Here is a 24,672-nt window from a genome sequence, read left to right on the forward strand (position 1 = left end):
GATGTGAAGTAATGCACATTAATATTTTCATAAGATTGGAATAAGTTACTCTTCAGAGTAATATCATTTTTACATGTAAGGAAAAAACAGTTATATTTTCTATACATTTTATTAAGTACGTAAACCAACTGTATCATTGCTAAGTACAATATTACATTTTACAATATTGTAAATCTGCAATAATTATACATATGAAAATTATTTTTATATACAGCAATGTTATGTATAATAAAAGATTTTTTACATAGTGATATTTATTTTAAATGGCACCGAAGAACATTACACGTTACTGTTATACGTAGAGAAATCGCAATGAACACCCAAATGAACATCATAAAATTGATATTTGAAGAATTCTATATGCGTAGCGATACGTATAATAAAAAAGGTGACTATTCTTAATATGAGGTGGTATATATTATATAACATATACATTTCCTTATTGAAATTTCTAAGGTACGCATTTCTAAACATAATTTGATCTGTTGTTACACTATAAAATATCTAATTCTCAACATATCTAGTCTAATACTTGATTACTAATCACACCTTCTCAATTAAACTTTTCATAGAAGTGAGTATTATAAAAAGTGTCATTGAATAACATTAAAAATTATAATAAAATACATAAAACATATATAAATAATGAAAAAAATTATTACTTAGGTAATCTTTTGCTTAATAAATTGAGGAAAGATGAACAGTTGAAATTCAAAAACTAGTCAGTCTTTCGCATCGAAAATGTTTTACATATTTCGATATTCTTTATTACGTTTGTGTGATATGTTCTGTAATAATCTGTAGTTAAGAAAATTTTATTGAAATACGTGTGTGTTACTTTTATGCAATATTTGTTGAACACAATACTTTATAGAAGAGTTACGACTTTGCAAAACGAGATGAAGTTAATAGTATTTGAAATACTTTCGTAGACACATAGGGATTACATGTGATTATTGGATTATCCTGAAACTTGCTGTAGTTTCTAAACTGTTCACTTTGAATGACCATAATGTTACTGAAATCTCGTTGAAATGACTTTGAAAAGACTTTGAAACGAACAATTGTAAAACAGCAATTATAAAACAAGTTTATTGACTCTCTGTGACCTACAAATGATCTTGAACCTGATAAACTACGGGAAACTTTTAAGATAATCCAATACTTTGATAGTCGGAATTTTATTTTCAAATTAGGGTGCTTTGCCCGTTACTCGCGTTTTCATCATATTTTCTAATCCATTGAATATGACAAATGAGCGGTAAACTACGTAAATTATTATATATACGTGTTCCGAGAGAAATTTTCCGTAATTCTTGTGCAACCTGATGTAGAGACTTACCTTTTGTTTCGGGAATGAATAAAAAAACGTAAAATATTGTAACGAGGCACATGAAACTATAAAACAAATAGGATCCGGCTAATGTCAATGATCCTGAAAGAAGAACAATTATATGCATATGTTGGATGAGAAATATTGTTTATTACATATTGTTTAAAATACATGAAAAAGAAAAGTTGGAGGAAACTTACTGGTCATAGCACTGACGGATTCCGTGGCAATAATATGTGTTATCCATATTACAATAGAAACGAAACTAATACATTTCCCCCGTATAGCTGCAGGGAAAACTTCTGTAAGATTTAAAAGTGGTACTGGTCCAAGCCCTAAGGCATATGCTGCTTCATATACAAGTAATGTTATTACTGCTAAAATACGTAAACCACCTGTTAGACCTTCAGAAACAGCAATATTCTGTGTCTGCAATAGAATAAAAACAATTCTGTTGGATTCTTTTAATGATCGTAAATATACCAGATAAAAGAAATATACTTCGCAAGATGCTTTAATTTGCGTCCAGGTTTCCGGGCTGGGTGGGACTATAGCTAATGGAGTCGGCAATAAAGGAAACGGTGGTGGTGATCCAGTAGGTAAAATCGAATGAATTTTAACTTCTTCGTTATGATGATTCTTGCAATGGTTATTTACAACATCTAAATTGTCGTCGCCCCTGTCTATCGTAGCAAGTAAAGATAATAATGATATTGTTGTCATACAAATAGTTGCCGATGTAATTAGAGCTGTTCGACGTCCACATCTTTCTACTATAACCAGAGATAACATCGTACTAAATACCTTTACGATGCCAAGGGATATTAAAGCTGTGACTTCTGCAACATCTGTGAAACGAATAAAGCAAGAAATGTTCATATAAAAACAAAAAAAAAAAAAAAATAGAAAAAAAGAATATATGATTATAATACTTACTAGAGCAAATGCCTAATAATGCAAACAATCTTGGTGCATAATGCAAAACTTGTCGTTTTCCGGTACCTTGTTGCAATATCAGTAAGAAAGCCATGATCGTTAAAGTCTCAAAAATCGTATACCAAGCTTTTTTGTACGATGTTTTCGAAACGTTTGCCATTCTTTTATAAAGTAAGAATGGGGGAGATCGTTGAAGAAATATAATGGTTATTATACATGCAGCTAAAGCAGGAACAGCTGTTATACCAATGGAAAATCGCCACTGATAGTCTATATTTTTTATAGCAGCAGCAATGACTGAAACCAAGAATCCAGTAGCTGTGCCCAAGTGATATAACATTATATTATATCCGCGTTTATTTGGCTCGGATACTTCTGCCATATATATGCAGTGAGCTATTGCTGAAACAGATCCAGAATATCCGCAAATTATCCGAGCGACAAGTAACAAGATATAATGATTTGCCAAAGCTGATAATGTGGCGCCAAAAGTTAGAAAAACGAGCGTCGATATCATTGCCCAACGTCGACCAAATGAATCGATTAAGAAACCTATAAAGTATTGTGTCGTTAGTACTATCCATTTTATTAATTTTTATATTTCTATATTTTTTAGAAATTTATCTACACTTACCACCCGTTAAACCACCAACAAGAGCTCCAACGAACCAAATACTAATAACAAAATCCTTTTCAAAGCAATTCAAATTGAATTCATGTTTGATCAAAGGTGCTATAGGTTTTGCTATACCCATATCACTTCCAAAAGCAATACCTGCAAAAATTGCTACCATGGAAACAAAAATATTTTTATTTCCTGATGTCAATGGTGTTAAGTTGTCGTTTGGTTTGGGAAGTGGTTTCCTTAAATTTTTTGGTGGTAAACATTGATAATCATTTGGGACTTTACTTATAGATGTTTCGGTAGTTTTATTTGCAGTGTTTAACAGTATTGTAGTATCTTCTTCGTCTGACATTTTTCTTCAATATATGTAGTATTAAGTACATAAAAATCACATTAAGGAGATTACTTCTACATCCTAAAACATGAACTTTATCTTTATCAATTTAAAGGAATAAATTAATTACAATCAATGTTGCTGATATTGATGGCAATCTTCGAATAAATGTAAATTTGTAAGAAAATCCAAGTTCCAATTTTTCAGGAACATTTACATGTATTCACGCGATCGACAGCATACTAAGTAACATAATTTTAATACGATACTTACCGTTTGCAGAAAACGAAAGTAGAAAAAAATGTTACTGTTTACTTTCGTTGATTTGACATTTGCAGTTTGGATTTGTAGATGCAAGAATTGACAGTTCTCATGACGTTTAGATATGGAGCGCCATCTTACAAGATGTTCGAAACAAGAAGATTCAGCTATGCGCAAAAGCGAGACACAGCCTTACTAAAGAAAGGTAAATACGAACAGATATATAGAATCGAGAGAAAATTTCCATTTGTTTTCGCTTGAAATTATCGAGATATTTATATAGAAAGTGAGAAGAATGATAAAATGAAAGAATTGTTAAGAATCTGTGATAGAATAAAGTCCATGAGTGATTTGAGTTCTTGAATTTTCTTGTGGATGTCGCTATTTGTGTCTTTACGTGTGGCTCCACCCTTGGTGCACATCGCGCGCTGTACGAGCGATGCTGCTAGTTGTCTATCGGACTCGAGCTGTTCAAAGTATATTTTGGAAAGTCAAGATTCACTTTGTCGCGAATCCCCCCTTCAAATGTTACCATATATGCTCTTTTATCAATGAATAGCTACATTATTTGTTACATGCTATGAACCACTAATATTTCATATAATTTATGCCAAGGCGGAGATATGCGCTCCGTAGGTGTGTAATATGGTTCAATTTGAAAACTTTCTCGATCCTCGATCAGGGGTATATGGAGATCGCTCGTGAAATCTATATTCGGAAGAGTAGTAGTGGGGTAAACGATCTATTAACATTAGAGACGAAATAAGAATGTTCACGCCTGTTGTTTTAATTACTTCACAGTACAGGTGCTGCGCTATGTGGCCAAGTGCTGAATTTAACTAAAATTAACATATACAAGAACCTATAAAATTAGGGATCTGCCCTGTTTGGTCGTAATTTAGCATATACAAGAACCTATGTATTTAAGCTTACAGTTAGGGATCTACCCTATTAACATCAGAGAGGAAATGAGAGTGCTCAGGCCCGTAGTTCTAATTATCTCATAGTACAGGTGCTACTCCATGCGGCCAAGTACTGAATTTAACTAAAATTAGCATATACAAGAACCTATAAAATTAGAGATATGTACTGTTTGGCCGTAATTTAGCATAGACAAGAACCTATTGAGTTCCATGCTAGAAGAACCTCCTCCAGACAGTCGCCTGGCGTTCGTCACCCTAGTCTGTGGAAAGAAGCGTCAAAACTTGAGAGTGCCATAAATTAAGCCTTCCCCCGTATGATGTCATGGGCCAGCTGGCTCCGACGTTTTGTAACTGCGACGCCTGATTTTTTCGAGTGTTATTTGTACAATCGTCGACGCAGGCGAACGTCGAAGTAGAACCACGCGAATTTAGTATTTCCGATTCTATAGAACGTGCTGTAAACGTAACTGCCTTGAATTCGCCTTTAGTATTTTCTTACAGCAATTCTTTCTCAAATATTGCGTTTTGTGATAATACAGGAAACATTTGATTTTTTTGCACAAAAATCGGGACCCTAGTGTTGCGATAATGGAGATGTAGAAACGATTTTATTTCTCGAAGTTGAGATCTTAGACGTGTCGAACGTAGGAAATGATAATGCGAGTGAAAGAGAAAGAAGGACTGAGAATCGAAGCGATCAACAAATAGGACCGCGATAAGCTAAGACCTTTAACTCAAAACTCAAACTTTTTTATTTTTGATTTATTATAAATGAAAATATATGATCTCATATACAAGGTTGTTGAATTCGTCTTAACAAACACCATCGTACGTACTAAGAAAAAGGATATGTGGTTGAAAAAATATTATGTTGTAATGCTAGTGTACAAGCACATAGGACAGATCCCTAAGTTTAAGCTTAAATACATAGGATCTTGTATATACTAAATTGTGACCAAAGAGGCCAGATCCCTCATTTTATAGGTTCTTGTATATGCTAACTCTAGTTTCTTTCACTGCTTGGCCGTATGGTGCAGCACTAGTTCGGGAATAAGCAGGATCATAAGCGAGAGCATTCTCATTTCCTCTCTGATTTATATGTTGCGGTCTGTGGTTTGCGGTATTTTGGATGTACGTTAAAATGGAAAACGTCAAAAGCTTTGAATAGATTTTAACAAAGTACTTTTGAATGACAATGCTAAAAAGTATGATGGTCGAATCAACATGAGAAAGAACGTTCTTAACTGTCTTTCCTTTTAAATAAATATTAATAAGCTATGTAAATTTTGCCATTGACAACTGATATGATATGATCATGGCGGAATCTACGAAGACAGAGGATGATAAAATTAAGTGTAACATTTTAATCGTCGGAGCTGGAATGGCTGGATTGTCAGCTGCAAATCATTTACTGAAGAATCAAGAGACCGATTTTTTGATTGTCGAAGCACGAGGTCGCATAGGTGGGCGTATAATCGCTACCAAAATCGGTGAGTTTCTACTTAACCTATTTTAGAACTTTCTCAATCAATAAGTATTTCGATTCTTGGTCTTTACTTTTGATTTTAATCGACCGATTTACGTATCTTCTCAATATGATTGTTACATTATAATATGTACCTGAATTGTTATTTTCTTATATTATGTATTTATAATATTCATTCATTGTTGCAATCATAGAAAATATAAATTGAAGATTGTACCATTACATTTGTATTTTGTACAAATTATTTTTTGATAAACACGTAAAAGTAGATGAAGTACAAAAGGTACTAAGATTTTTTTGACCTTTGCATTTATACTTTGGTTAGGACTTTAATGGCACTGCCATTAAAAGGTAGATTCTTGTTAAAAAATAAAACAAAAATATAAATTTATATATATGTGTACATATGAATTTTAATTTCCTATGGAAATAATTATATAAAAACTTTTGAAATTTAAATACCCATGCACTTTAATACAGGCAATGAAAAAGTAGAATTAGGAGCAAATTGGATCCATGGTGTCCTAGGGAATCCAATGTTTGAATTAGCTATGGCAAATGGATTAATAGATATAGTACATGTACCAAGGCCTCACAAAGTTGTAGCTGCTATGGAAGATGGGAAACAATTGCCTTTTCCAGTTTTGCAAGAAATTTATGAAGCTTATGTGTGTTTTTTAAGAAGATGCGAGGAATATTTCTTAAGTACTTATAGCCCCCCAGATGGAATAAACAATGTTGGAGCACATGTATCATTAGAGGCTGAGATTTATCTATCAACCTTGCCATCTGAAGAAAGAAAAATTAGACAGTTATTGTTTGATTGTTTACTCAAAAGAGAAACTTGTATTACTGGCTGTGATAGCATGGAAGATGTCGATTTGTTGGAAATGGGATCTTATGCTGAACTTCAAGGTGGAAATATTAGTCTTCCAAATGGATACAGTGCTATATTAGAACCAGTTTCAAAACACATACCAAAGAGCACCATTCTAACTAAACACGTTGTCACTAAGATTAGGTAAACATAGCTTGAAATTGGTTTCTTTTCAATGTTAAATTTATGCTATGGATTCTCACATAAATATATTAATTATAGGTGGCAAAGAAACAAATGCATGGACAATGAAAATTCTAATAACTGTTCTAATACAAATTCACCTATCGAAATACAATGTGAAAATGGAAAAACAATATTAGCTGATCATGTGATTTGTACATTGCCACTAGGAGTACTTAAGGAAAAAGCTAATGATATATTTGAACCACCTTTACCAAATGACAAACTTGAAGCCATAGATAGACTTTTATTTGGTTGTGTAGATAAAATATTTTTAGAATATGAAAGACCATTTTTAAATCCTGGTGTGTCAGAAGTAATGCTCCTATGGGATGATAGAGGACTGCCAGAGGAAGAGAAGCAGGATATTAGTAAAACATGGTTCAGAAAGATCTATTCTTTTACGAAAATTTCGGAAACTCTATTACTGGGTTGGATATCAGGAAAAGCTGCTGAATACATGGAGAAATTAAGTGGAGCGGAAGTAGCAGAAGTATGCACATCAATATTAAGGAGATTTCTTAACGATCCGTTTGTACCAGCACCAAAAAATTGTTTGTGCACCTCGTGGCATTCACAGCCATATACGCGTGGTTCCTACACTGCTATGGCTGTTGGTGCAAGTCAATTAGACATTAATCGTTTAGCTGAGCCTATACTACAAGAAGATGATCCTTCGAAAATAGTAATAGCGTTTGCAGGTGAACATACGCATTCTTCTTTTTATAGTACGGTACACGGGGCGTATTTAACCGGTCGGACCGCTGCCCAAGCACTTTTGGAATCGAGAAAGAACGAAAAGAATTCATTGAGTCTCAGTTGCGAAGACACAAGTGATCTAAGTTCATGGATACAAGGAATTTCTCTAAGTTAAATATTAAAAGTTGTTTTAAGAAAAGACGAATCGGAAGTTATTCTCTATATCGAAATTTTCACACAATTGAGCACAATTTATTATCGTGGTACGAAGAATATTTTACACACTGTCGAAATCAATGACAATTGTGATTTATAGATGTTTAATATTAACGCGAAATCTTGTGAACTATTTTAATTTTGTAAATAATATAGCGAATTGTTTATATTATGTACATAACAACGCCTGTTTAAAATTTTAAGACTTTATAAATATGTATTTTGCGATTTGATCTACTATTATGCCTTTCTTCTTAAAGAATCAAGAAAGCGATGACAGTATAAAAATCGTGTCACGAAAACATGCTTCATTTTATAGGGTCACCTAACATCAGTTATACAAATTTTATATAATTAATGCTATCACAAGTGCTTTTTATTCTTAATAGAAATTCAGACAATTCAGTGATCGCTAATCATTGCATTAAATAATGAATTGATTTCTATCTATCTATGGATAAAACAAAGTGAATGTAACATGATCTTACTTTGACAAAGAAATAAAATTAAACATCTATATTTGCATAGCAAATTTAGTAATGTTTGTTATTATATCTATACATATATCTATGAATATATATAGATGATAATGGAAAGAATATCAAAATTGTACAATTCCAAAATTGCCAGTTGTTCTATTGAATTTATTCTTATTTCTGCATTTTTATATGCTGTTATTTGAAAGTATTATTATAAAGTGCATTTTATCTAGTCATATTACGTTATTATGCATTATAGTTTTTAAATATGCAACAAAAATATCCTTTATCTTTTATATGTTTCTTTTTAATGCAAATAATGTACCAGCTTATAATAAAATCAATCAGTGATCTACAATATGAATCAGTCCTGCATATCCATTTTGCAAACAAGACAATAGAAATATGTAGGTGACCATAAATTATGTTTGAAATGTGATAGGAGCCTTTGCAATACTATTGTTTTCTTACGTACATTTAATACTATTCTAAGATTCTTTTTAATACATATTACAGATTTTTAACATCCCAAATATACATTTATTTTTCTGCAACTGCCACTTAATATTACTCATGACAACGCAAATCGAAATATAATTGATAAAACCAAAAAAATGTTATATTATGCACAGATAGAATTACGATTGAAATAAATAATTTTCAGTAATTATTTTAATGAATTATTTTACATCTTCAATTAACCCATGCAACGAAGGAGAAGCAATTCAAATATTAAGTATAAAAAATATATATATTTTCTTTTTTCGATGAGTTAAAACAACTGATATTCAAAAAATCTATCTAACTTTGTTTAGAAATAAGCAATAACTTTATTGTTACGTCAGTTTGTACATTTATTGTACAAATAAATATTATACAGTATATTTTTAAGCAACTATGGCAAATACTTAATTACGTACAGGTACATAAATTCTGCTAATAGAATTTGATTATAAGGTGTAACTGTATATCGATTCACGGGATTAATTACGATAATACGATTATTAGTTTTGAATCATACCTTAATATTAAACATGCATTGTAACTTGATTTCCTTCCTAAATAATGATACTGAAGAGCAATTAAATTTTTCCTGAATGTTTATTAAACGAATGGTTATCCTTTTTCTTTATACACAATTTTTTTTGCGATTAAAATGTTAGTATGTATCCACATTGATTAGGTCTTTTAAATAATTTACGAATTTATTTTATAATAAAATATCATGTTGACATTCTTATTTTAATTGTCATTAAAAAAATGGCGTTAAATATGCAAAAAGGAAAAAGAGTGTAATATACTTAATCGTCTCTTGAGTCAATTAAATGATCCCCACATACGATATAATGTTGTAAATAAATTACAAATATAAATTGACTATTCAGTTACATTCTCTGCATGCACCAATGTAACTGCACAAAAGAGTACACGTGATAATGCATCTTTGATTATTTTTCGTCAGATGATAATAAAATACGCTTTTTCACTTTCTAGTTAATAATTGAACGTTATTCGTCTTAGTCGGTGAGGTATATTGAATATCATAATATTCTTGTTACTGGCTTTCTATAGATAGTAGTAGTTTGAAACTAGTTTGAAACAACATCTCCTCTGCATCTTTCCGTAATCTTTTTACAGGCGTATAAATCTATAAGGAATTGAATTCAATTCGAAATTCGATTTTATAGGTGTACCATTAAGAATTTAGAAATTGATAAAAAGATTATAGGTCGTAATGTAATAATGGAAGACAAAGATCGAAATGTAGGTGATAGCTTGATGCGATATAGCTATCGTTAATACAAACGGTGTGACTAAAATAATCATATATTATAATAGGATTTGATATATCTCAACTGTATTCGCACTATTTCTGTATTTCTTTGAAGTACCATCGAATTTTCTAAGTATACATATGTAAGAAAGTTATAATTCATGAAAAGATGCAATTTGAAATGAAATGTTTGCATAACAACTTCGTTGATTCGCGAGAAGAGAATGATATTTCGCCGTAAACGAGTTCAGAAGTAATAAGATAAAGAAGAACACTTTTAGAATAAATTAGAAAACACTTAGGCAGTAATATGTTCATTATATCGGATAAATTCGTTTGAATAAATAAATGGTCTTCAGGAAATGAGGTCGTACAAATTTAAAAATATCGGAATATTTCGAAACTTAACAACACCAGGCTAGACAATTGTACTTTCTAACAGTTTAAAGCATATGGCACATGATGAATCAATTGAAGAAATCACGTTCCCAGCGTGCTTCCACGCTCCAACTTAGATAAAATCAGATCTAGATTCTTCAACTCCCTGTCGTTTCGTACCATTTCAATTAGACCTCGCAACTTAACATAAAATCAACGGAAAATATGACCATTAAAACATGATCAGATTATTTGATTATTTTTTGTACGCAAATCGAACGAATCTGGCAGCTGTACGGTTAAATATAAAAAAATATCGCTCTAATTCTTCTAACATTATCGTACAAGAATCATCGAAGTCTCTTCTTGAATAATGGAAGACTGATTTCTACGAACTTGCTACGAACAAAACGGATTATAGTATAGTAGTTACACAAGTGCTACTATGCGTTGTCGTTGCTTTCCAAGAATTATTATGTTTACTGAACTTCGTCTTCGACCTGAAAAATTTTAAGTTCGGTGGGAGTGTGCAGCAATTTAACGAGCAAAGTGTTGAAAAAAGCGAACGCTCATCGTTCTTGCCAGAATTTTCAAATTTTCTCCATTAATACCAATTAATACCGATTAATACCGATACGATTTTCATCTCATATAGTGGTTGTGGTATGATGATCCGCCCCGTTTTGGGTGTGTGTATTGTGTGGCAACGAAGCCAGCTCGTTTCTGCTTAAATAATTCACAATTCCCGCTCCTAGGGAATCGCCCACCACGTTCACCGTCGTCCTGCAACGATCTCTGCAAATCCAACGATTAACGTTTCATATAAATCCAATATTAACTTAATGAAAAAACTAGACGAAGTATACTGGTGGGAAATGAGCAAAGGTGAGTGCTTACAACAACCAATCGACAGCGATAACTAGGAAAACATCGTCAGCCGGAAGTCGAACCGTATCCAGCACCATTACCATCGTCACCAGACCTGCCTGCGGGATACCAGCTGCTCCGATACTTGCAGCAGTTGCCGTAATACTAAAGAAATTCTTGCGTAAGTTTTAACGCTATATAAAGAAAACTTTGTTTTATGTTTTAGTTACCTGATTGCTACCAGCTGCCCAAAGCTGAGACTAACTTGACGCACTTGCGCGATAAAAATCGCAGCCACGGCTTCGTACAGGGCTGTACCATCCATGTTAATGGTAGCACCAATCGGTAGGACGAATCTGGTAATTCGTGGATCGACGTTGTTTCGCTCTTCCAGACAATTGATTGCGATTGGAAGCGTGGCGGAACTGGAGGATGTGCCAAACGCAGTGACCAACGCTTGGGCCATATTGGATATGTACCTGAATGGGTTCTTTTTTGTTATTACAAAGTATAGTAATGGAAGAACTATGAAACCGTGTATAAAGAGACCAATTAAGACAGTGAGGAAGTACATTCCTAGCTGAGCAACCACTTCGTCCAGCGACTGCATGCCAGTAATTTTCGAGGCTACCAGAAAGAAGACACCCACAGGCGACAACCTGCAGAATAAAATATTCCATTATTACGTGAAAGAATTATACAACTTATTTTCGTGACGTATAAATTCGTGATAACGTAGATAGAATTCGGGATGCTATTGTCTGAGACTGAATGGTACCGCGAGAAAGATAGTTTCGTCAAATATGAATTTACCAAATCACCCAATGAGTAATCAACATCATGGCGCCGGATAAGGACTCGAAAAACAGGAGCAGCGGTTTGCCCTGTTCTTGCATTTTTCCTAGTGTTATACCTAGCACCGTGGCGAAGACAACCAGGCCCATTATGTTCATTCCCGGCACGCTCTTTTGCACTGGTTCCCAATCATCCATGTTACCTATTTCAACAAACAATGTATTAAGATATTCGTTGTAACTACTATAGTTTGCTAGATTTTTCTTTTTTCTTTTTTTATTTTAGGAAAGATTTCAACCTGATGTACTGTTCGCCGGTTTCTGCATTTCCGTCCTATGTTGAGAGATACACGCTTCTACCAGATTCGGAGGAAACATATTCCGAACCAAGTCCATCAACGTATCGATGGTTGAAACGTTTTGAGATCGTTCTGTTGGTTTAATATCCGGATCATTTCCTACACCCGGTTGAATACTAATTACCAAAATGATACCTGAAAAGAAATCATACATTTTTTAAATACGCGAGAAGCGCTTTATATTACACCAATATCATATTGTTATCGCGAAACTACTGATGTTTATATAAATTCTGTATCATTTGCACCTACTATATCATCTTAATATCGCTTTTTTTTTCACTCCATCGATATACTACCATGCATATTGTAGTATCGTGAAAAAAAAGGCCTAAGCAGAGATCGATCAAATCATAAAAACAGTGTCGTCTGCCCTTCAGTTGTTATTTTACATCTAAAAAAGCCTATGTGACTAAGGTCACCTAGTTCTTGCGGAGCATGGGCGTAGTGAGATTAGAAAAAAAAAGGAAACAAACGCTAGAAGAGAAGGACGATTTTGGCTTCAAGGAGCGTTGATCGAGAGATCAGAGCGTGTGCATCGAGAAGTGAGTGTGAATCAAGAAGCAGAGTTAGTCTAGAAGTCGAGTAATAGAGTCGTTAGCGTTGTCGAGTTGCGACAGTTGCTTGAGATAGAGTATGATTTTTTGTATTTAGTTCCAGTTAAACAACCATCGTTTTCTGTCTAATTAATGTCTGTATAGTCAATTTATTGTAAATAAATTGTAAATAGTCGGGAAAAAATTTATATCTAAATTTTCCCGTTACTACACTATAATATGTCACGACGTTGTTCCTCTACATTCTACACGATACTCCGCCTGCTCTACTACTATTATGTTGTCACTCTAGTATCCATATTAAATAACTTTCGAATATCAGGAATCTCTTAGCTGTACTGACCTAATATAACGGCACTAACAGTGGTCACCATGTAATACACTATAGCACGCATGCCAATTTTGCCGCTCAATGACAAATCGAGAGATCCAATGGCCGAGACTAAGCTAGATATAATCAGCGGTAGGATCAAGCTCTTCAACATCCTCAGAAACAGATCTCCTAAATAGTTGATGTACATGATCTCGCGGCGCGTCCATCCTTGACTCCGCACGTTCCTCAAGATAATACCAAGGATCACTCCTCCGAACACACCGACGACGGTTAAAATAGTCAGAGAATTGTGCCTGAAACATGATCGAATCTTCTCCTGTCTGGTCTTTGGCCTTTTGTTCGGCTCTTGGGGGTAATACGAAGTTCGTTCGGCGATCTTGCATTGTGTATCAGACCCTGACAATGGTGACCTGAAATAGACATTCACGATTAAATGGCTTTTTCCATAACGTATTCACAATGGTTGTTATTCCGAAAATATATGATTTGATGGTACAAGGGGTTAATTGCGATAATTAATCCCTTAACGGCGTTAACAGGTCTGATAACTTGGTTTGACTAGTTTTAATGACAACCGACTAAATGACGCGAGTATTAGAAGAAAGACAAAGGATTCCGTTACATTCTGGCAAAAGGTAATGTTATCTTCAAATAGTCATCACTCTTTTGCATATGTAACTTTTTCTGTATAATATTCATTTAGTTAGTAGCTACTTTGGTAGATTCTTTGAATCGCAAGTGATTGTAGTTTTTCTGGCATGTTGTCTTACTTCTTTGCGTGATGTGTCATTCCCTATTTGCATATGCGTTGGCAACTTCGATGAATTTTATATATTCGATCTGTGAACGATCGAGAGGCATGCGTGACGCGAGTTGAGAATCTTAATACGATCGATTTCTAGGTGGAGTATACAGCTATCCTAAGCGATATTCTTAGAGTGCTCCTTCAGAAATGGTTTCAATAGCGTCTGCTTACCAAAGAAACTAAAAAATTATTTAAGTCAGTCGACTTGTTTAAGTCAAACCGTTTACGTTAGGTCGTTCAAGTTACCTACACACACAGATAAAAATTCTATTAAAATCGATAGCTTTTCTAATCTTCCATATTTGATCGTAAGTGGAAGACCTACTCAGCAGGCTCTACGAATACATTATATTTTTATAAAGTAGCATTTACGTAATGTGTACAAATAGTAGCAGACTTTTTATGTTGTAATATTTTAATCATGACAGCATGAAAGGTTGAAGGTCGTGAATGATTAATAGCTCATTGATAAATATGCGTCCGAGTAACAGAAGTTTTAAATATAGCTATAATATATATTGATGTTATTACGTTGGTATCTGGTCATGTAAATATTATTTATTTTCTACCTATATGCATATCGAATATCAGCGTTTCAAACAACGTTATCAAATACGCATAGCGTAGCATAAATTTAAATTCAATTTACGAGTAACTTTGACGCCTTTTAGATCTAATTTTCAACATACGATAAAGGTAATTTGCTAACGATGATTAACAAAACGCCGAGTGTTGAAGCTACGCGTGCGGTGAGTGTGCAGGAAAGCACGATGATTGGCAGTCATTTGTCCTAGCTGTATTATTGTTTCTCCGCACATATTTCGCTGCGTCTTAATTCAACCATGCGTGAATAACATTTGACTCTAATCGAATTAAACCAGTCAATTCGTTTGACACGTAGAATTAGACGTTACTTGAATGCTTAATACTCTAATAGTTCGACTAACTTTCAACGATTACCGAATAACGAGTGAAACTAATAATTCTTACTTTGATATCAAGCATAGATACAACTCAATATAGATACAAAGATATTCGATCTTAGAGTCTTTCAATACGAAATGCAAATTTCCGTGTACGTATCCACGTCTTAAATTCATCAAATTCTTCAGTTTCAGATATCTGTTATCGTCGTTCAAGTTCTTCCTCATGATGCAGAAAATCGCTCGTAAAGCAACACGTATATAGAGATCTTGCGAGTTAAAAATCTATTTCTATCGAACATTCCTCATTTTCAAACGAACCACGTTCCGCGTTATACCGTGATACACGCGCTTCCAGTTTACGGTTACGAACAGTAGTTCGCATCGATCGAGATCTTCCTCGCATGTTTTACAAATTGAGAACAAAGTAAAAGGCGCCGATGCTTATCGTAACCTATCGTTTGAACTGAGGGTCAGTAGTCTTCGTTATGATTTGATTGAGTCTTTACGAGTGACCTCGTGTTAAGTACGCTTCGAGAGAGTTGCTGGCCACTCTTGAAAGTCTTGTTGCTCGCTAGTCGATGACCTTGCCGGGAAATACGTCGTTGCCCTTTCAGCCAGTTCTTGGACGTTCTAGCTCGATTACGTGTTACAAAATTCTCAAACGTTGATAATTTTTTGTTAAAGCCCGAAGAACATTGCTTCGTTTATCCAATTTATCAGAATATTTAGCTTACATTCACGCATATTTAGTAACAATAAAATGCTACCAGCTTAGATGTCGACGTTTTCTTAGACCTTCCTTTTTTTTTTTTACAAGCTTTTTTCGTTTCTTCTCTTGCGCATATATGACAATTAAACGATTAATTCAAATTAATATGGAATTCCTTGAACTTTGACGTTTGAATGTTGCAAAAGATCGAATAAAATGTTCTTCGCCGACAAGGTCACGCTAACGTGGATCATTCCGACAAACTAGCATCGACGTTGGCCGGGATTAATCTTAACTGGTCCGACAATTATCAAATTGTACTTTCACGGTACGGCTTTTCGAGCGATCAGTTTCTGTGCTTTCTGATGTCACTTGGAATACTGCAAAAGGAAACGGTATGGCAAAAGTGAAAGGACTGTTTACTTTTCGTAGAAATTTCATAGGCTTAAAAGTAGACACCGGGTAAACCGCTGTTCAGTTTCGCAATTGTATCCTTTTACGCGAATTCATTAGTCGAACTGGTGATGTAAGTGAATTACACGAACGAGAAACTTCATCTGTCTGTCAATGTCGCCTTAATGGGCCCGCGTCTCGTACGATTTTAGCGCGAATCCACCGATCCAAACGATCTACAAGGTCTCCAAAAAGATTCGATAAAACTCACCGATGACGACAAAACTCGTCAAGGTATTTTATAGAGTTTCAAAGATGTTTCTGTTACCACAAGTCACCAACGCGCGATATCCAATTTCCAAAACTTGCATAAATATCACTGTCCAGTGATTGGATCCAAAAGCATTAGGTCCGTCTTCAAAATTAATTGCGTCCTAATTATTTGAATAAAATCCAAAGAAAACGAAACTGAATGTGATCTGTGATGAGAAAAATGAAATGTAGCAAGATGGAAGAAAAGCAAAGACAAAGTTAGCGATAAGAGACAGAGGAAAGGAAGAAAACTAAATGAATACGTACAGTTCAGTGGCGACTTCCATGATGCCCGTCTGGAGTGCTGGCCTACGTTTGCGTGGTGTTGGTATCCCGACGAAAGACGGTGGTCAACCGTTCGCATAGAGCGTCACTTCCGGTTAGCCGGAAGCGGCTGCTGTGTGTGCGGCTCGCGCCCCGATGGGGAAGGGAAGGCGGCGTGGAACGAGCAGGAGAGGTCGAGAGGCTCAAAAGGGATCGACGATATCCGATCCGTTGATCCGTTGATCGCCGATGATGGTATTGGCCTCGGATTCTAACTTCTTGGATCGCTGTTGTCACCGTAGAGGGAGGAAAGAAAAAAAAAAGAACGAGGAACCATTATACGTATAGATCTTCGTAGATCTTATTTACAGAAGAATGATCTCGAGGACGTACAGGAATAAACTACGTGATGGTATTAGAGAGATGATATTAAATACGTCATAGGAAATACGTCTATGTGCTTCTAAATATTAAAATATATATTATTACATGTGTTCGTAAAGGTTTTGCGAAAGATGCACTTGTATCACTTTCTCACATTGTCGAATGTTGGAGTGATCCGGAAACTTCCTTCAGGAGTTGTCGAATCTTTTTACATTGAATTGTTTCTACGCCAAAAGTTGACGTTTTCACGAGTGGGAGATCGTTACGGCTGACCGAAACGTTCAGGTTTCATGCGTGTCTTCTTCATATACCGTCAACCCTTATATACTACCAATGCTTTTACGGTCGAAAGATACTAAGAGAATACGATACATCCTTCGAAGGATTCTAATTAACAGCCGGAAGCTACTCAAATGTTCTGAATGCAAGAACGATAAATCCATCGATTCGAAGTATCCCAATTAATATCTGAAATTCCCAAGATGTTTTGCATACAAATAGATATTGTATCGTACAGTGTACTTTAACTATCGCTTGCGATTATTCAACGAAATCCAATTACAGATACGAAGCGATCACCGATCTGATGAATCGAAAAAGAACAGTGATTACATCCGGAAGTCTCCAAGCTTGTCACACCATTGGAAACGGTGAGCGTGTAAGTGGCAGAGATCGGAAGCGAGTGGTTCTTCGAAAGAGAGGAAGGTAAAGGTGGGCAGATACATTGTGCTCGTGGTGTAAACACTCAGGGAGAAAGTGAGTCGAGATTTTAATGAAAATGTACGTATATACGTGGTTAGGTGCTCGCGTACCGGGTGAACGTCGACGGGTACTCGTGCTCGACCAGGAGAGGATGTGTGCTGATAGAGCTCTCAATCTGTGCCACCTTGGGTGGTACGATTAGCTATGGTGATCCCCCTACGACGATCTCTTCCTGCCGTGCTGGCCTATCATCGTCAGATATATTACAAATACGTGCAACTACGACCCCATCGGGAGCACCGGGTCTATTGTTTGTCGCCTGCCCTGTCTATCTCTGTTTCTCTCCTCAAATCACCTTCCTCCGATCATGTACACCGATCCCTTCCTTCCGACTTCCACAATAAACCTCCTCTTCCTCCGATGTCTCTTCTCCTAGCGGGATTAAATCGATGACAATGATGATAACGACGATATTGATGACGGTGCTCGTGGATCTTCGATCGAAGAGCGAATCGCGACGTACAGCTTCTTCGGAGATCGATGGTTTCTCGATCTGCGAAGGAAAGTTACTTGATTAGACTTATTAGTCTTGAAGAGCTTGTCGTTTCCAATGTTCGAAAATTTCTCTGCTTTGCGTTTAAACTAACTCTATGCTCGCAACATTGACCCTTAATGGTTAATGGATTAATGTGTAGAAGGGATTCGTAAATTTGTAAGGTTCTACAGCTTCGAAACTCTTTCTTCGGTTCAAGTACGATGAATAAAGAGAACGAACGAAAAAAAGAAATGGCAACTTCTTTTCCGTAGGCGGTCATTCGAAAGGAGGAAGGAAGTTGTAATACTTTCGGGCATCTCTGGCTGACAGGACGGGTCGAGATGGGTCAAGTTTATAATTAATTTCGTTCGAGTCGTGCGCCGAATTGAACGAAGAATGGCCACCCGTACGTTTCACGAATCTCGTATCTCAGAGTCCTAAATCGTAAAATCCTTTCACGCGTAAGGATCGCCGCAGCAAAGAGCGATAAGTAGGTCATTTTTGTCGTTTCGTGTCAAGAGGAAGAAAGCTTTAACGGATTGTTCGCACGAAACAACACCTTTCGCTGTTATTCGGGCCATTAGAGTGTTTCTTCAGTTCGACGGAATCTAGAAACAATGCGTGTTCCACCTAGATATACATTACGATCTGTAGAAAATACGTTTCCAAATATCATATTTTTCTCCATTTTTCGAGATTTATGGAGCTCCATCAAATTTTATAGACATACGTATAAATGACATTACGTTTGAACGAAATCTTGATTTATTCTTCTTTTGTTTCTTATTTCGGAATAGTGGCAATGGAAAGTAGAAGATACGAAATAACAATTCTTTGAACACATTGTGGCTTTTATCGCGCCGATTTATGGAAACGATTACGTATTCGTCCATAAAGAACCACAATAAATTAAACAATTATATGATCGCGCGAATGTATATTCGCGATTAGTCATCGACGCCTATTCATTACGTGATCATAACGCATGTTATGTGATCATAACTTTGCATAATTTGATGCAAGGGATCTGAGGAGTAAAGAATATTAATTATCCTGACTAATTGCAAGACTTGCTCGAATTTCAAGGTAAATTAACAACATTTTAAATGCAAATTCTCATCTTGGTTTATAGATTTGCACGCGATGTTTGTCTTCTGTTATTGTAAAAAAGAAATTAAAAAATAAAAAACTGAGGAAAGTCAACGTAGTTCACGGACTCGTAAATTGGCCTTAACGTGGAACAGCTTCAAAGTGTTGCACGATAATGTTCATTCATTTATACTACATAAAATAGCCCCACAACCACGAATTACCGGCAATTTAATGAACTATTATAAAACCGGACCGTGACGCAATCAGCTGATGATTACAAATAGCTATGGGATCAAAACGTAGGCGGAAACTTCGAATGTTCTTTTGTGAACGTTCCTTCGTTTTAAGTAAACGTGTACCCATCGTATTAGGTCGTTTTTAGTTTATCGAGTTAGTGAACAGCAGCACGACATAAGCCTATTTTACCGTTATATCGAATAAAACGAGCAACGTATAAAAATGTTCGTTTGGGATTAAAGGATAGTAAAAGTGGCAATTAGAATGCACTGAGAGCCAAATTGGCTCTTCTATCTCTCGATAGGCAGTAACACAGTTTAATCGAATGGAGGATGCTTTTAGCATTATTGTTAATAAGAAAGGTATTTTCACTATAGTAGAATTCCATTTATCTGAACTTGTCGAACCAAGGGACAAACAGTTTATACAATTGGAGTTCGATATAACGATATTTTTCGCTGCCTAGTATTATTCATTCACATAATAGGCGCTCGCGTGAATCCAACCAGAAAAAGTTCAGTTAATCGGGCATTAATTAAAATTTCGTTCCTATAAATGGATTTCTACTGTACTGTGTTAAATACGCACGATGTATCCTATTCATTGTAGTGTTCAGCCAGGTGAATGGTTCACTTTTACCCGTACATTTAGCCGAACGTGAACGCGTTACCCTTTTCTCATTACGTGCAATTATATCGATAAATTGTTCGTCCTGCACGATGCAAATGAAATTTCATAGCGTGCTTAAAAATATGGAGAAATTGAATAAACGATACAAGAGAATTTAAATCTTTCCCTCCCAATCTCGAAACATTGGAAATTTCTATTAAAAAATTTTAATTCCCACCGGTGGCAGACAAATTTCGTACGTTTAAAACTTCGTCGTGGCGATTTGCCATTTGGCGAATGCGCAATTAGTTCCCCACTTTAACTAATACTATTTTTCTTTGTTTCACTAATTAACCGTTGTTTAAAATGATTTTCAACGGCTATCAACTTTCATTTTCTTATAAACCTTGAATCAACCAATTAGCTACAATTGTAAAAACACTATAATTTTCAATTTTGCACGGGTATTATTAGAAACATTATCTTCTCATATAACGAATATTATACAAGATAAGTTTATCAATCAAGGTCTTCCAACAGTTCGAAATACATATATGTACGTAATAAGTTTTCATGACCTCCGAAATGACTCTTCCGGATATTTTTCTAGAAACGATAACCTTGATCTTTACTGGATGACCTAGAGAAAGACCGTAAGAAACTGAGTTTATCAACTGGAATAACAATCGGGTCTTTTTGTTATCGAACTGTTCGTGTCAGTTGGCTAATAGTTCTAATTTCAAAATTGACAAGATGGTCCAAAGAAAACGACGTATATTATCATCTTTTTGCATAAATTTTTAAGACAATAATTAGAGTATTATTAAGCAATATCGTGCAAGTTTTTACACGCTCGTATTTCAATGCAAATTTCGACGATAAAACTGTAACGCGCGACAACTTACCTGACTCTCAAACAGCACGATATCAGTGTATTGATTAACAAAGTATATAGATAATTTGTTATTCGCGAACGCAATTTATATTCTAACGCGACGAAAATGTAAACAATACTTTTACTACACTTTTTACATTACATTAAACGAATCAATATAACGTTCAACGCTACTAAGAAAGTTGATACTTCATCGAATCGCAATATCTTTTCTCTTATTCATCAGTTAATTCCTGTTTTTCAAACAGCTACAACAAATGTTTCAGTGTACTATTTAATAGACTCAGGATCAAGAAAGTTACGTAACTATAAACAGCATGGCGAAGCAAGACAGTAAAAAATAAGATGCAAGTAATAGAAGATCAAGTCAATTAGACGCGGAACCGCGACGAACATAAGAAAAAAAAATGCATCTATTTTCGATAAACTAGCAATTATATTTAGTTGCGACTACATATTTATTTGCAATCAGCAGTTTCGTCTTTCGGTGATGATACGACGGCCGCTTCGTCAAATCGAACGTCATCGATGCCCATTTCTCGCTGTTCTGAAATATACTGTGTCGGTTTGGAGATTCGGATTTGTCACGTGGTTTCCTTTCTTAAGTTACAAGCGAAACGATCGAACAAGTTAAAGGCCGGACAAACCATAACCTCGTTTCTATTCACGGGTTTATATAAGACATTGGTATCTCAATGTTTTCATAAGAAAAAGGATGAAGTTGCATTTATCCAAAAACTTAAGAGTGAGATTTGATTATTCATGACGATTTGTTTAGCGTTATATGTCTAGACATTTATATTCTTTATTTAGAAGAAAAAGAATTGCTTAGGATGCATAGAAAGAAGAAAAAGGTTTAACTAGTTTTAATATTTAGTTTTCCAAAAAATAGAAACGTGACTGATACAATCCATTTGTCGAAAACGTAGTACTTATTAGAAATAAAGCGATCTATAACGATTGTGATAATGTACCATAGCTGTACCGTGTATTAACATAATGGTAATGAAGTTTGAAAAGATTTATACGAGAATCATTTGTCTGCGCTCGATGATAAAATTAATGCGCGGTAAGAAAATCTCTGTTCAAATAGGTGACATGTATTCCACTCTTATCTTCATAGTCCTGTTAATAAATAAGTATTTGTTGAAAACTATCATGTTGAAAACAAACTGAAATCCCGATGTTCCATATGTTGGTCGTTGTGTTCGTATTATACGATTAATGTATTTAATAGATAAGTATTATAAGATACCCCAGAGTTTATCAAGGTAACCAACAAGGCGTTATATATCCTGTTCATTGTATATGTGCTTATATAATTTTGTATCATCATATTGCGACATGTTTACGGATAATGTAAGACTGATAAAATGACATAGTCTGCCATCGAGTATGATCATTCAATTATGTACATACATATGTATGTGATATTTAGAAGTTTTAATCAATGGCGAGTATGCCGTCTCTATAATTTTGATCACAGTTTGTAATACGGCTATCGATAATCTAACTGTACTACGATTCTCGAATTGCTAACCTCGCTCTCACTTCAATAAATGTGAACCTTCTTAATGATTAAGAAAAAGCTAACATAAAATGCAAATAGGAAATTGAATTAAGATTGAAATGAAAAATCACTCGAGGAAGGTGACTCGATGAATATAACAAGTTCACCTTTGAATCTTTTTTTATGATGTCTTGCCATAGTGTAATCGATAGTTTGATTCGTACGCGTATTTCTATTTTCCAAAATGATAATAGACAAGCCAGGAACAATACATTTCACTTCTATTTCTTGGAACTTGTTTCAAATTTATCTGTTTGTTTAAAAAGAAATGATAAATGGCTACAAAATATGCATCTCTTTTATGATAAATGCGAATATAATGGCCAAATGCTTGATATTACGCCTATGACTATACAGTTCCTCAAACGTATGCAATTAAATATAGATTATATTCTAAAAGAACATTGTACTTACTAATGAAAAGCGTAAGTACGAAAGTCTCGTATATATTATATCTTTTTTGTGTAACACATAATGCGCGCGGAAATTTTAATTTAAAATTAAAAACGGCGTTTTATTATACATCCAGCTTGTAGAAGTCCAAGATACAAAATCATAAACAATGAAAAACAGACTTAAGTATCTTTTCATAATTATTTCTCGATTGATATTTTTATATTTTTATCGCCGACACGTGTTAGGACTGCATCGTATATTTCTCTCAAATTTGCAAACCACAAGATTGCATTCTGTATTTCTCCACACCGAGGGATATTTGTACTTACAAGTTATAATTTTCTAACTTTGAACAAACAAAATATTAAATTCTTTAACGTCAATTATAACTCGTATATTGATACATTTATGACGATTGTGACAAGTTTTGTAGGACATACAGTGGACCCCATTTATATTTGAACAGTTTTTAAAACACATAATAACTCTTTTAAAATTGAACCAAACGACTTGAAGTTTTTTGACGAGTTAGAGGGATCATCCGGATGACGTATAAACAAAATTTTAAAGAAATTGCAATTAATCGGAATCACAAAGAAATAAGTAAAGGCCATTCTTTGTAACATTTTTATCTCAATTTGTAAAGAAACTTAAAAGGACACGTTTCAAAGATATATACTATTTGTACACAAGCTGAAATTGATGAAAAAATAATGAAAATCGCAGTTTTTCACGATTTTCAGTCTAAAATCTAAAGATTCGTACATCTCTCGACACCTGACGCATATTTTCGCATCAACCGATTTCGATAAAATTTTCAGCATGTATATAACTGGCACAAATCTTCGAAATGTGTTGCTTAAATTTTCATTACAGGCTTTGGAAAAGCTAATTGCAATTTTTTTTAAATTTTGTTTATACGTCATCTATTAAACTAATCCTTCTAACTTGTAAAAAAAAAACTCAAACCGTTTGGTTTGATTGTAAAAAAGTTATTCTGAAACTGCCGCATAATTAAAGTAGAAATGAAATTTCTTACCTGTAGCAATTGTGCGTCGATGATTTTTGTCTATTTCTGTATTTGGAACAAAACACTACGCATGCACATTAAATACGCACCGATTCCGTTTGCGTTTCCGTCGCGTACAGAACGCGTTTACGAAAACGATTGTTTACTGGAAAAATTATAACAGGTTCGTTTCGACTCAGATGATAGAAAGAACAAAAGGCATGTGCAAACACGACGCTCCACTAGTTATACCGCGATTTCATGTACCTATACTCTGTGATGACAGTCGCGGGACTGTGCTACAACTAGAAGCATCTAATTCGAGCCAAATGTTCGAAAAGCGCGCGGGTGGTGGGGAAATTGGAAAGAAGGGAGAAAGAAACCAGTTCTATGGGCCGCTTGACGTGATTGGTGCTCGA

General features: G+C 34.8%; 3 protein-coding genes across 8 annotated transcripts; 1 reads left to right on the plus strand and 2 right to left on the minus strand.

The window, feature by feature from the left end:
- Positions 1-91: 91 nt before the first annotated feature.
- On the minus strand, positions 92-4,205 carry LOC122572654 (solute carrier family 2, facilitated glucose transporter member 10-like). 3 transcript variants are annotated; one of them, XM_043737895.1, is made up of 6 exons: positions 3,502-4,204; positions 2,904-3,044; positions 2,270-2,821; positions 1,835-2,181; positions 1,534-1,762; positions 92-1,435 (listed from the first exon to the last, which is right to left on the minus strand). In XM_043737895.1, exons 2-6 carry the CDS (start codon positions 3,022-3,024, stop codon positions 1,188-1,190), a joined length of 1,497 nt encoding a protein of 498 aa, XP_043593830.1. In that variant the 5' UTR covers positions 3,025-3,044; positions 3,502-4,204; the 3' UTR covers positions 92-1,187. The 3 variants fall into 3 exon arrangements, with proteins under 3 accessions (XP_043593830.1, XP_043593828.1, XP_043593829.1); XM_043737893.1 differs by having other exon boundaries at positions 2,904-3,309; XM_043737894.1 differs by having other exon boundaries at positions 2,904-4,205.
- A 361-nt stretch (positions 4,206-4,566) lies between these two features.
- Positions 4,567-9,022, plus strand: LOC122572655 (peroxisomal N(1)-acetyl-spermine/spermidine oxidase). Its single transcript, XM_043737896.1, has 3 exons — positions 4,567-5,902; positions 6,379-6,919; positions 6,998-9,022. Exons 1-3 carry the CDS (start codon positions 5,722-5,724, stop codon positions 7,830-7,832), a joined length of 1,557 nt encoding a protein of 518 aa, XP_043593831.1. The 5' UTR covers positions 4,567-5,721; the 3' UTR covers positions 7,833-9,022.
- A 136-nt stretch (positions 9,023-9,158) lies between these two features.
- On the minus strand, positions 9,159-24,564 carry LOC122572656 (excitatory amino acid transporter 1-like). Of its 4 annotated transcripts, XM_043737897.1 has the most exons (9): positions 24,284-24,564; positions 18,021-18,463; positions 16,828-17,111; positions 13,425-13,825; positions 12,465-12,659; positions 12,185-12,368; positions 11,602-12,030; positions 11,402-11,536; positions 9,159-11,299 (listed from the first exon to the last, which is right to left on the minus strand). In XM_043737897.1, the coding sequence occupies exons 3-9, from the start codon at positions 16,845-16,847 to the stop codon at positions 11,152-11,154; spliced, it is 1,512 nt and encodes a 503-aa protein (XP_043593832.1). In that variant the 5' UTR covers positions 16,848-17,111; positions 18,021-18,463; positions 24,284-24,564; the 3' UTR covers positions 9,159-11,151. The 4 variants fall into 4 exon arrangements, with proteins under 4 accessions (XP_043593832.1, XP_043593833.1, XP_043593835.1 ...); XM_043737898.1 differs by lacking the exon at positions 18,021-18,463; XM_043737900.1 differs by lacking the exons at positions 16,828-17,111; positions 18,021-18,463 and having other exon boundaries at positions 24,284-24,563.
- Between the last annotated feature and the right edge of the window lie 108 nt (positions 24,565-24,672).

Source organism: Bombus pyrosoma, linkage group LG11, assembly GCF_014825855.1.
Source record: "Bombus pyrosoma isolate SC7728 linkage group LG11, ASM1482585v1, whole genome shotgun sequence".
Lineage (NCBI taxonomy): Eukaryota > Metazoa > Arthropoda > Insecta > Hymenoptera > Apidae > Bombus > Bombus pyrosoma.

Bases quoted from the DNA above. Each gene is read 5' to 3' on its own strand.
- LOC122572654 (XM_043737894.1), bottom strand. From the start codon at position 3,246: ATGTCAGACGAAGAAGATACTACAATACTGTTAAACACTGCAAATAAA. The intron at 2,822-2,903 runs GTAAGTGTAGAT...AATACTTTATAG, and splicing joins TGTTGGTGGTTTAACGGGTG to GTTTCTTAATCGATTCATTT. The intron at 2,182-2,269 runs GTAAGTATTATA...TTCGTTTCACAG, and splicing joins ATTATTAGGCATTTGCTCTA to ATGTTGCAGAAGTCACAGCT.
- LOC122572655 (XM_043737896.1), top strand. From the start codon at position 5,722: ATGATCATGGCGGAATCTACGAAGACAGAGGATGATAAAATTAAGTGT. The intron at 5,903-6,378 runs GTGAGTTTCTAC...ACTTTAATACAG, and splicing joins TATAATCGCTACCAAAATCG to GCAATGAAAAAGTAGAATTA. The intron at 6,920-6,997 runs GTAAACATAGCT...TATTAATTATAG, and splicing joins CACGTTGTCACTAAGATTAG to GTGGCAAAGAAACAAATGCA.
- LOC122572656 (XM_043737898.1), bottom strand. From the start codon at position 16,847: ATGGAAGTCGCCACTGAACT. The intron at 12,031-12,184 runs GTAAATTCATAT...TTTATTCTGCAG, and splicing joins ATTACTCATTGGGTGATTTG to GTTGTCGCCTGTGGGTGTCT. The intron at 11,537-11,601 runs GTAACTAAAACA...GAATTTCTTTAG, and splicing joins GGGCAGCTGGTAGCAATCAG to TATTACGGCAACTGCTGCAA.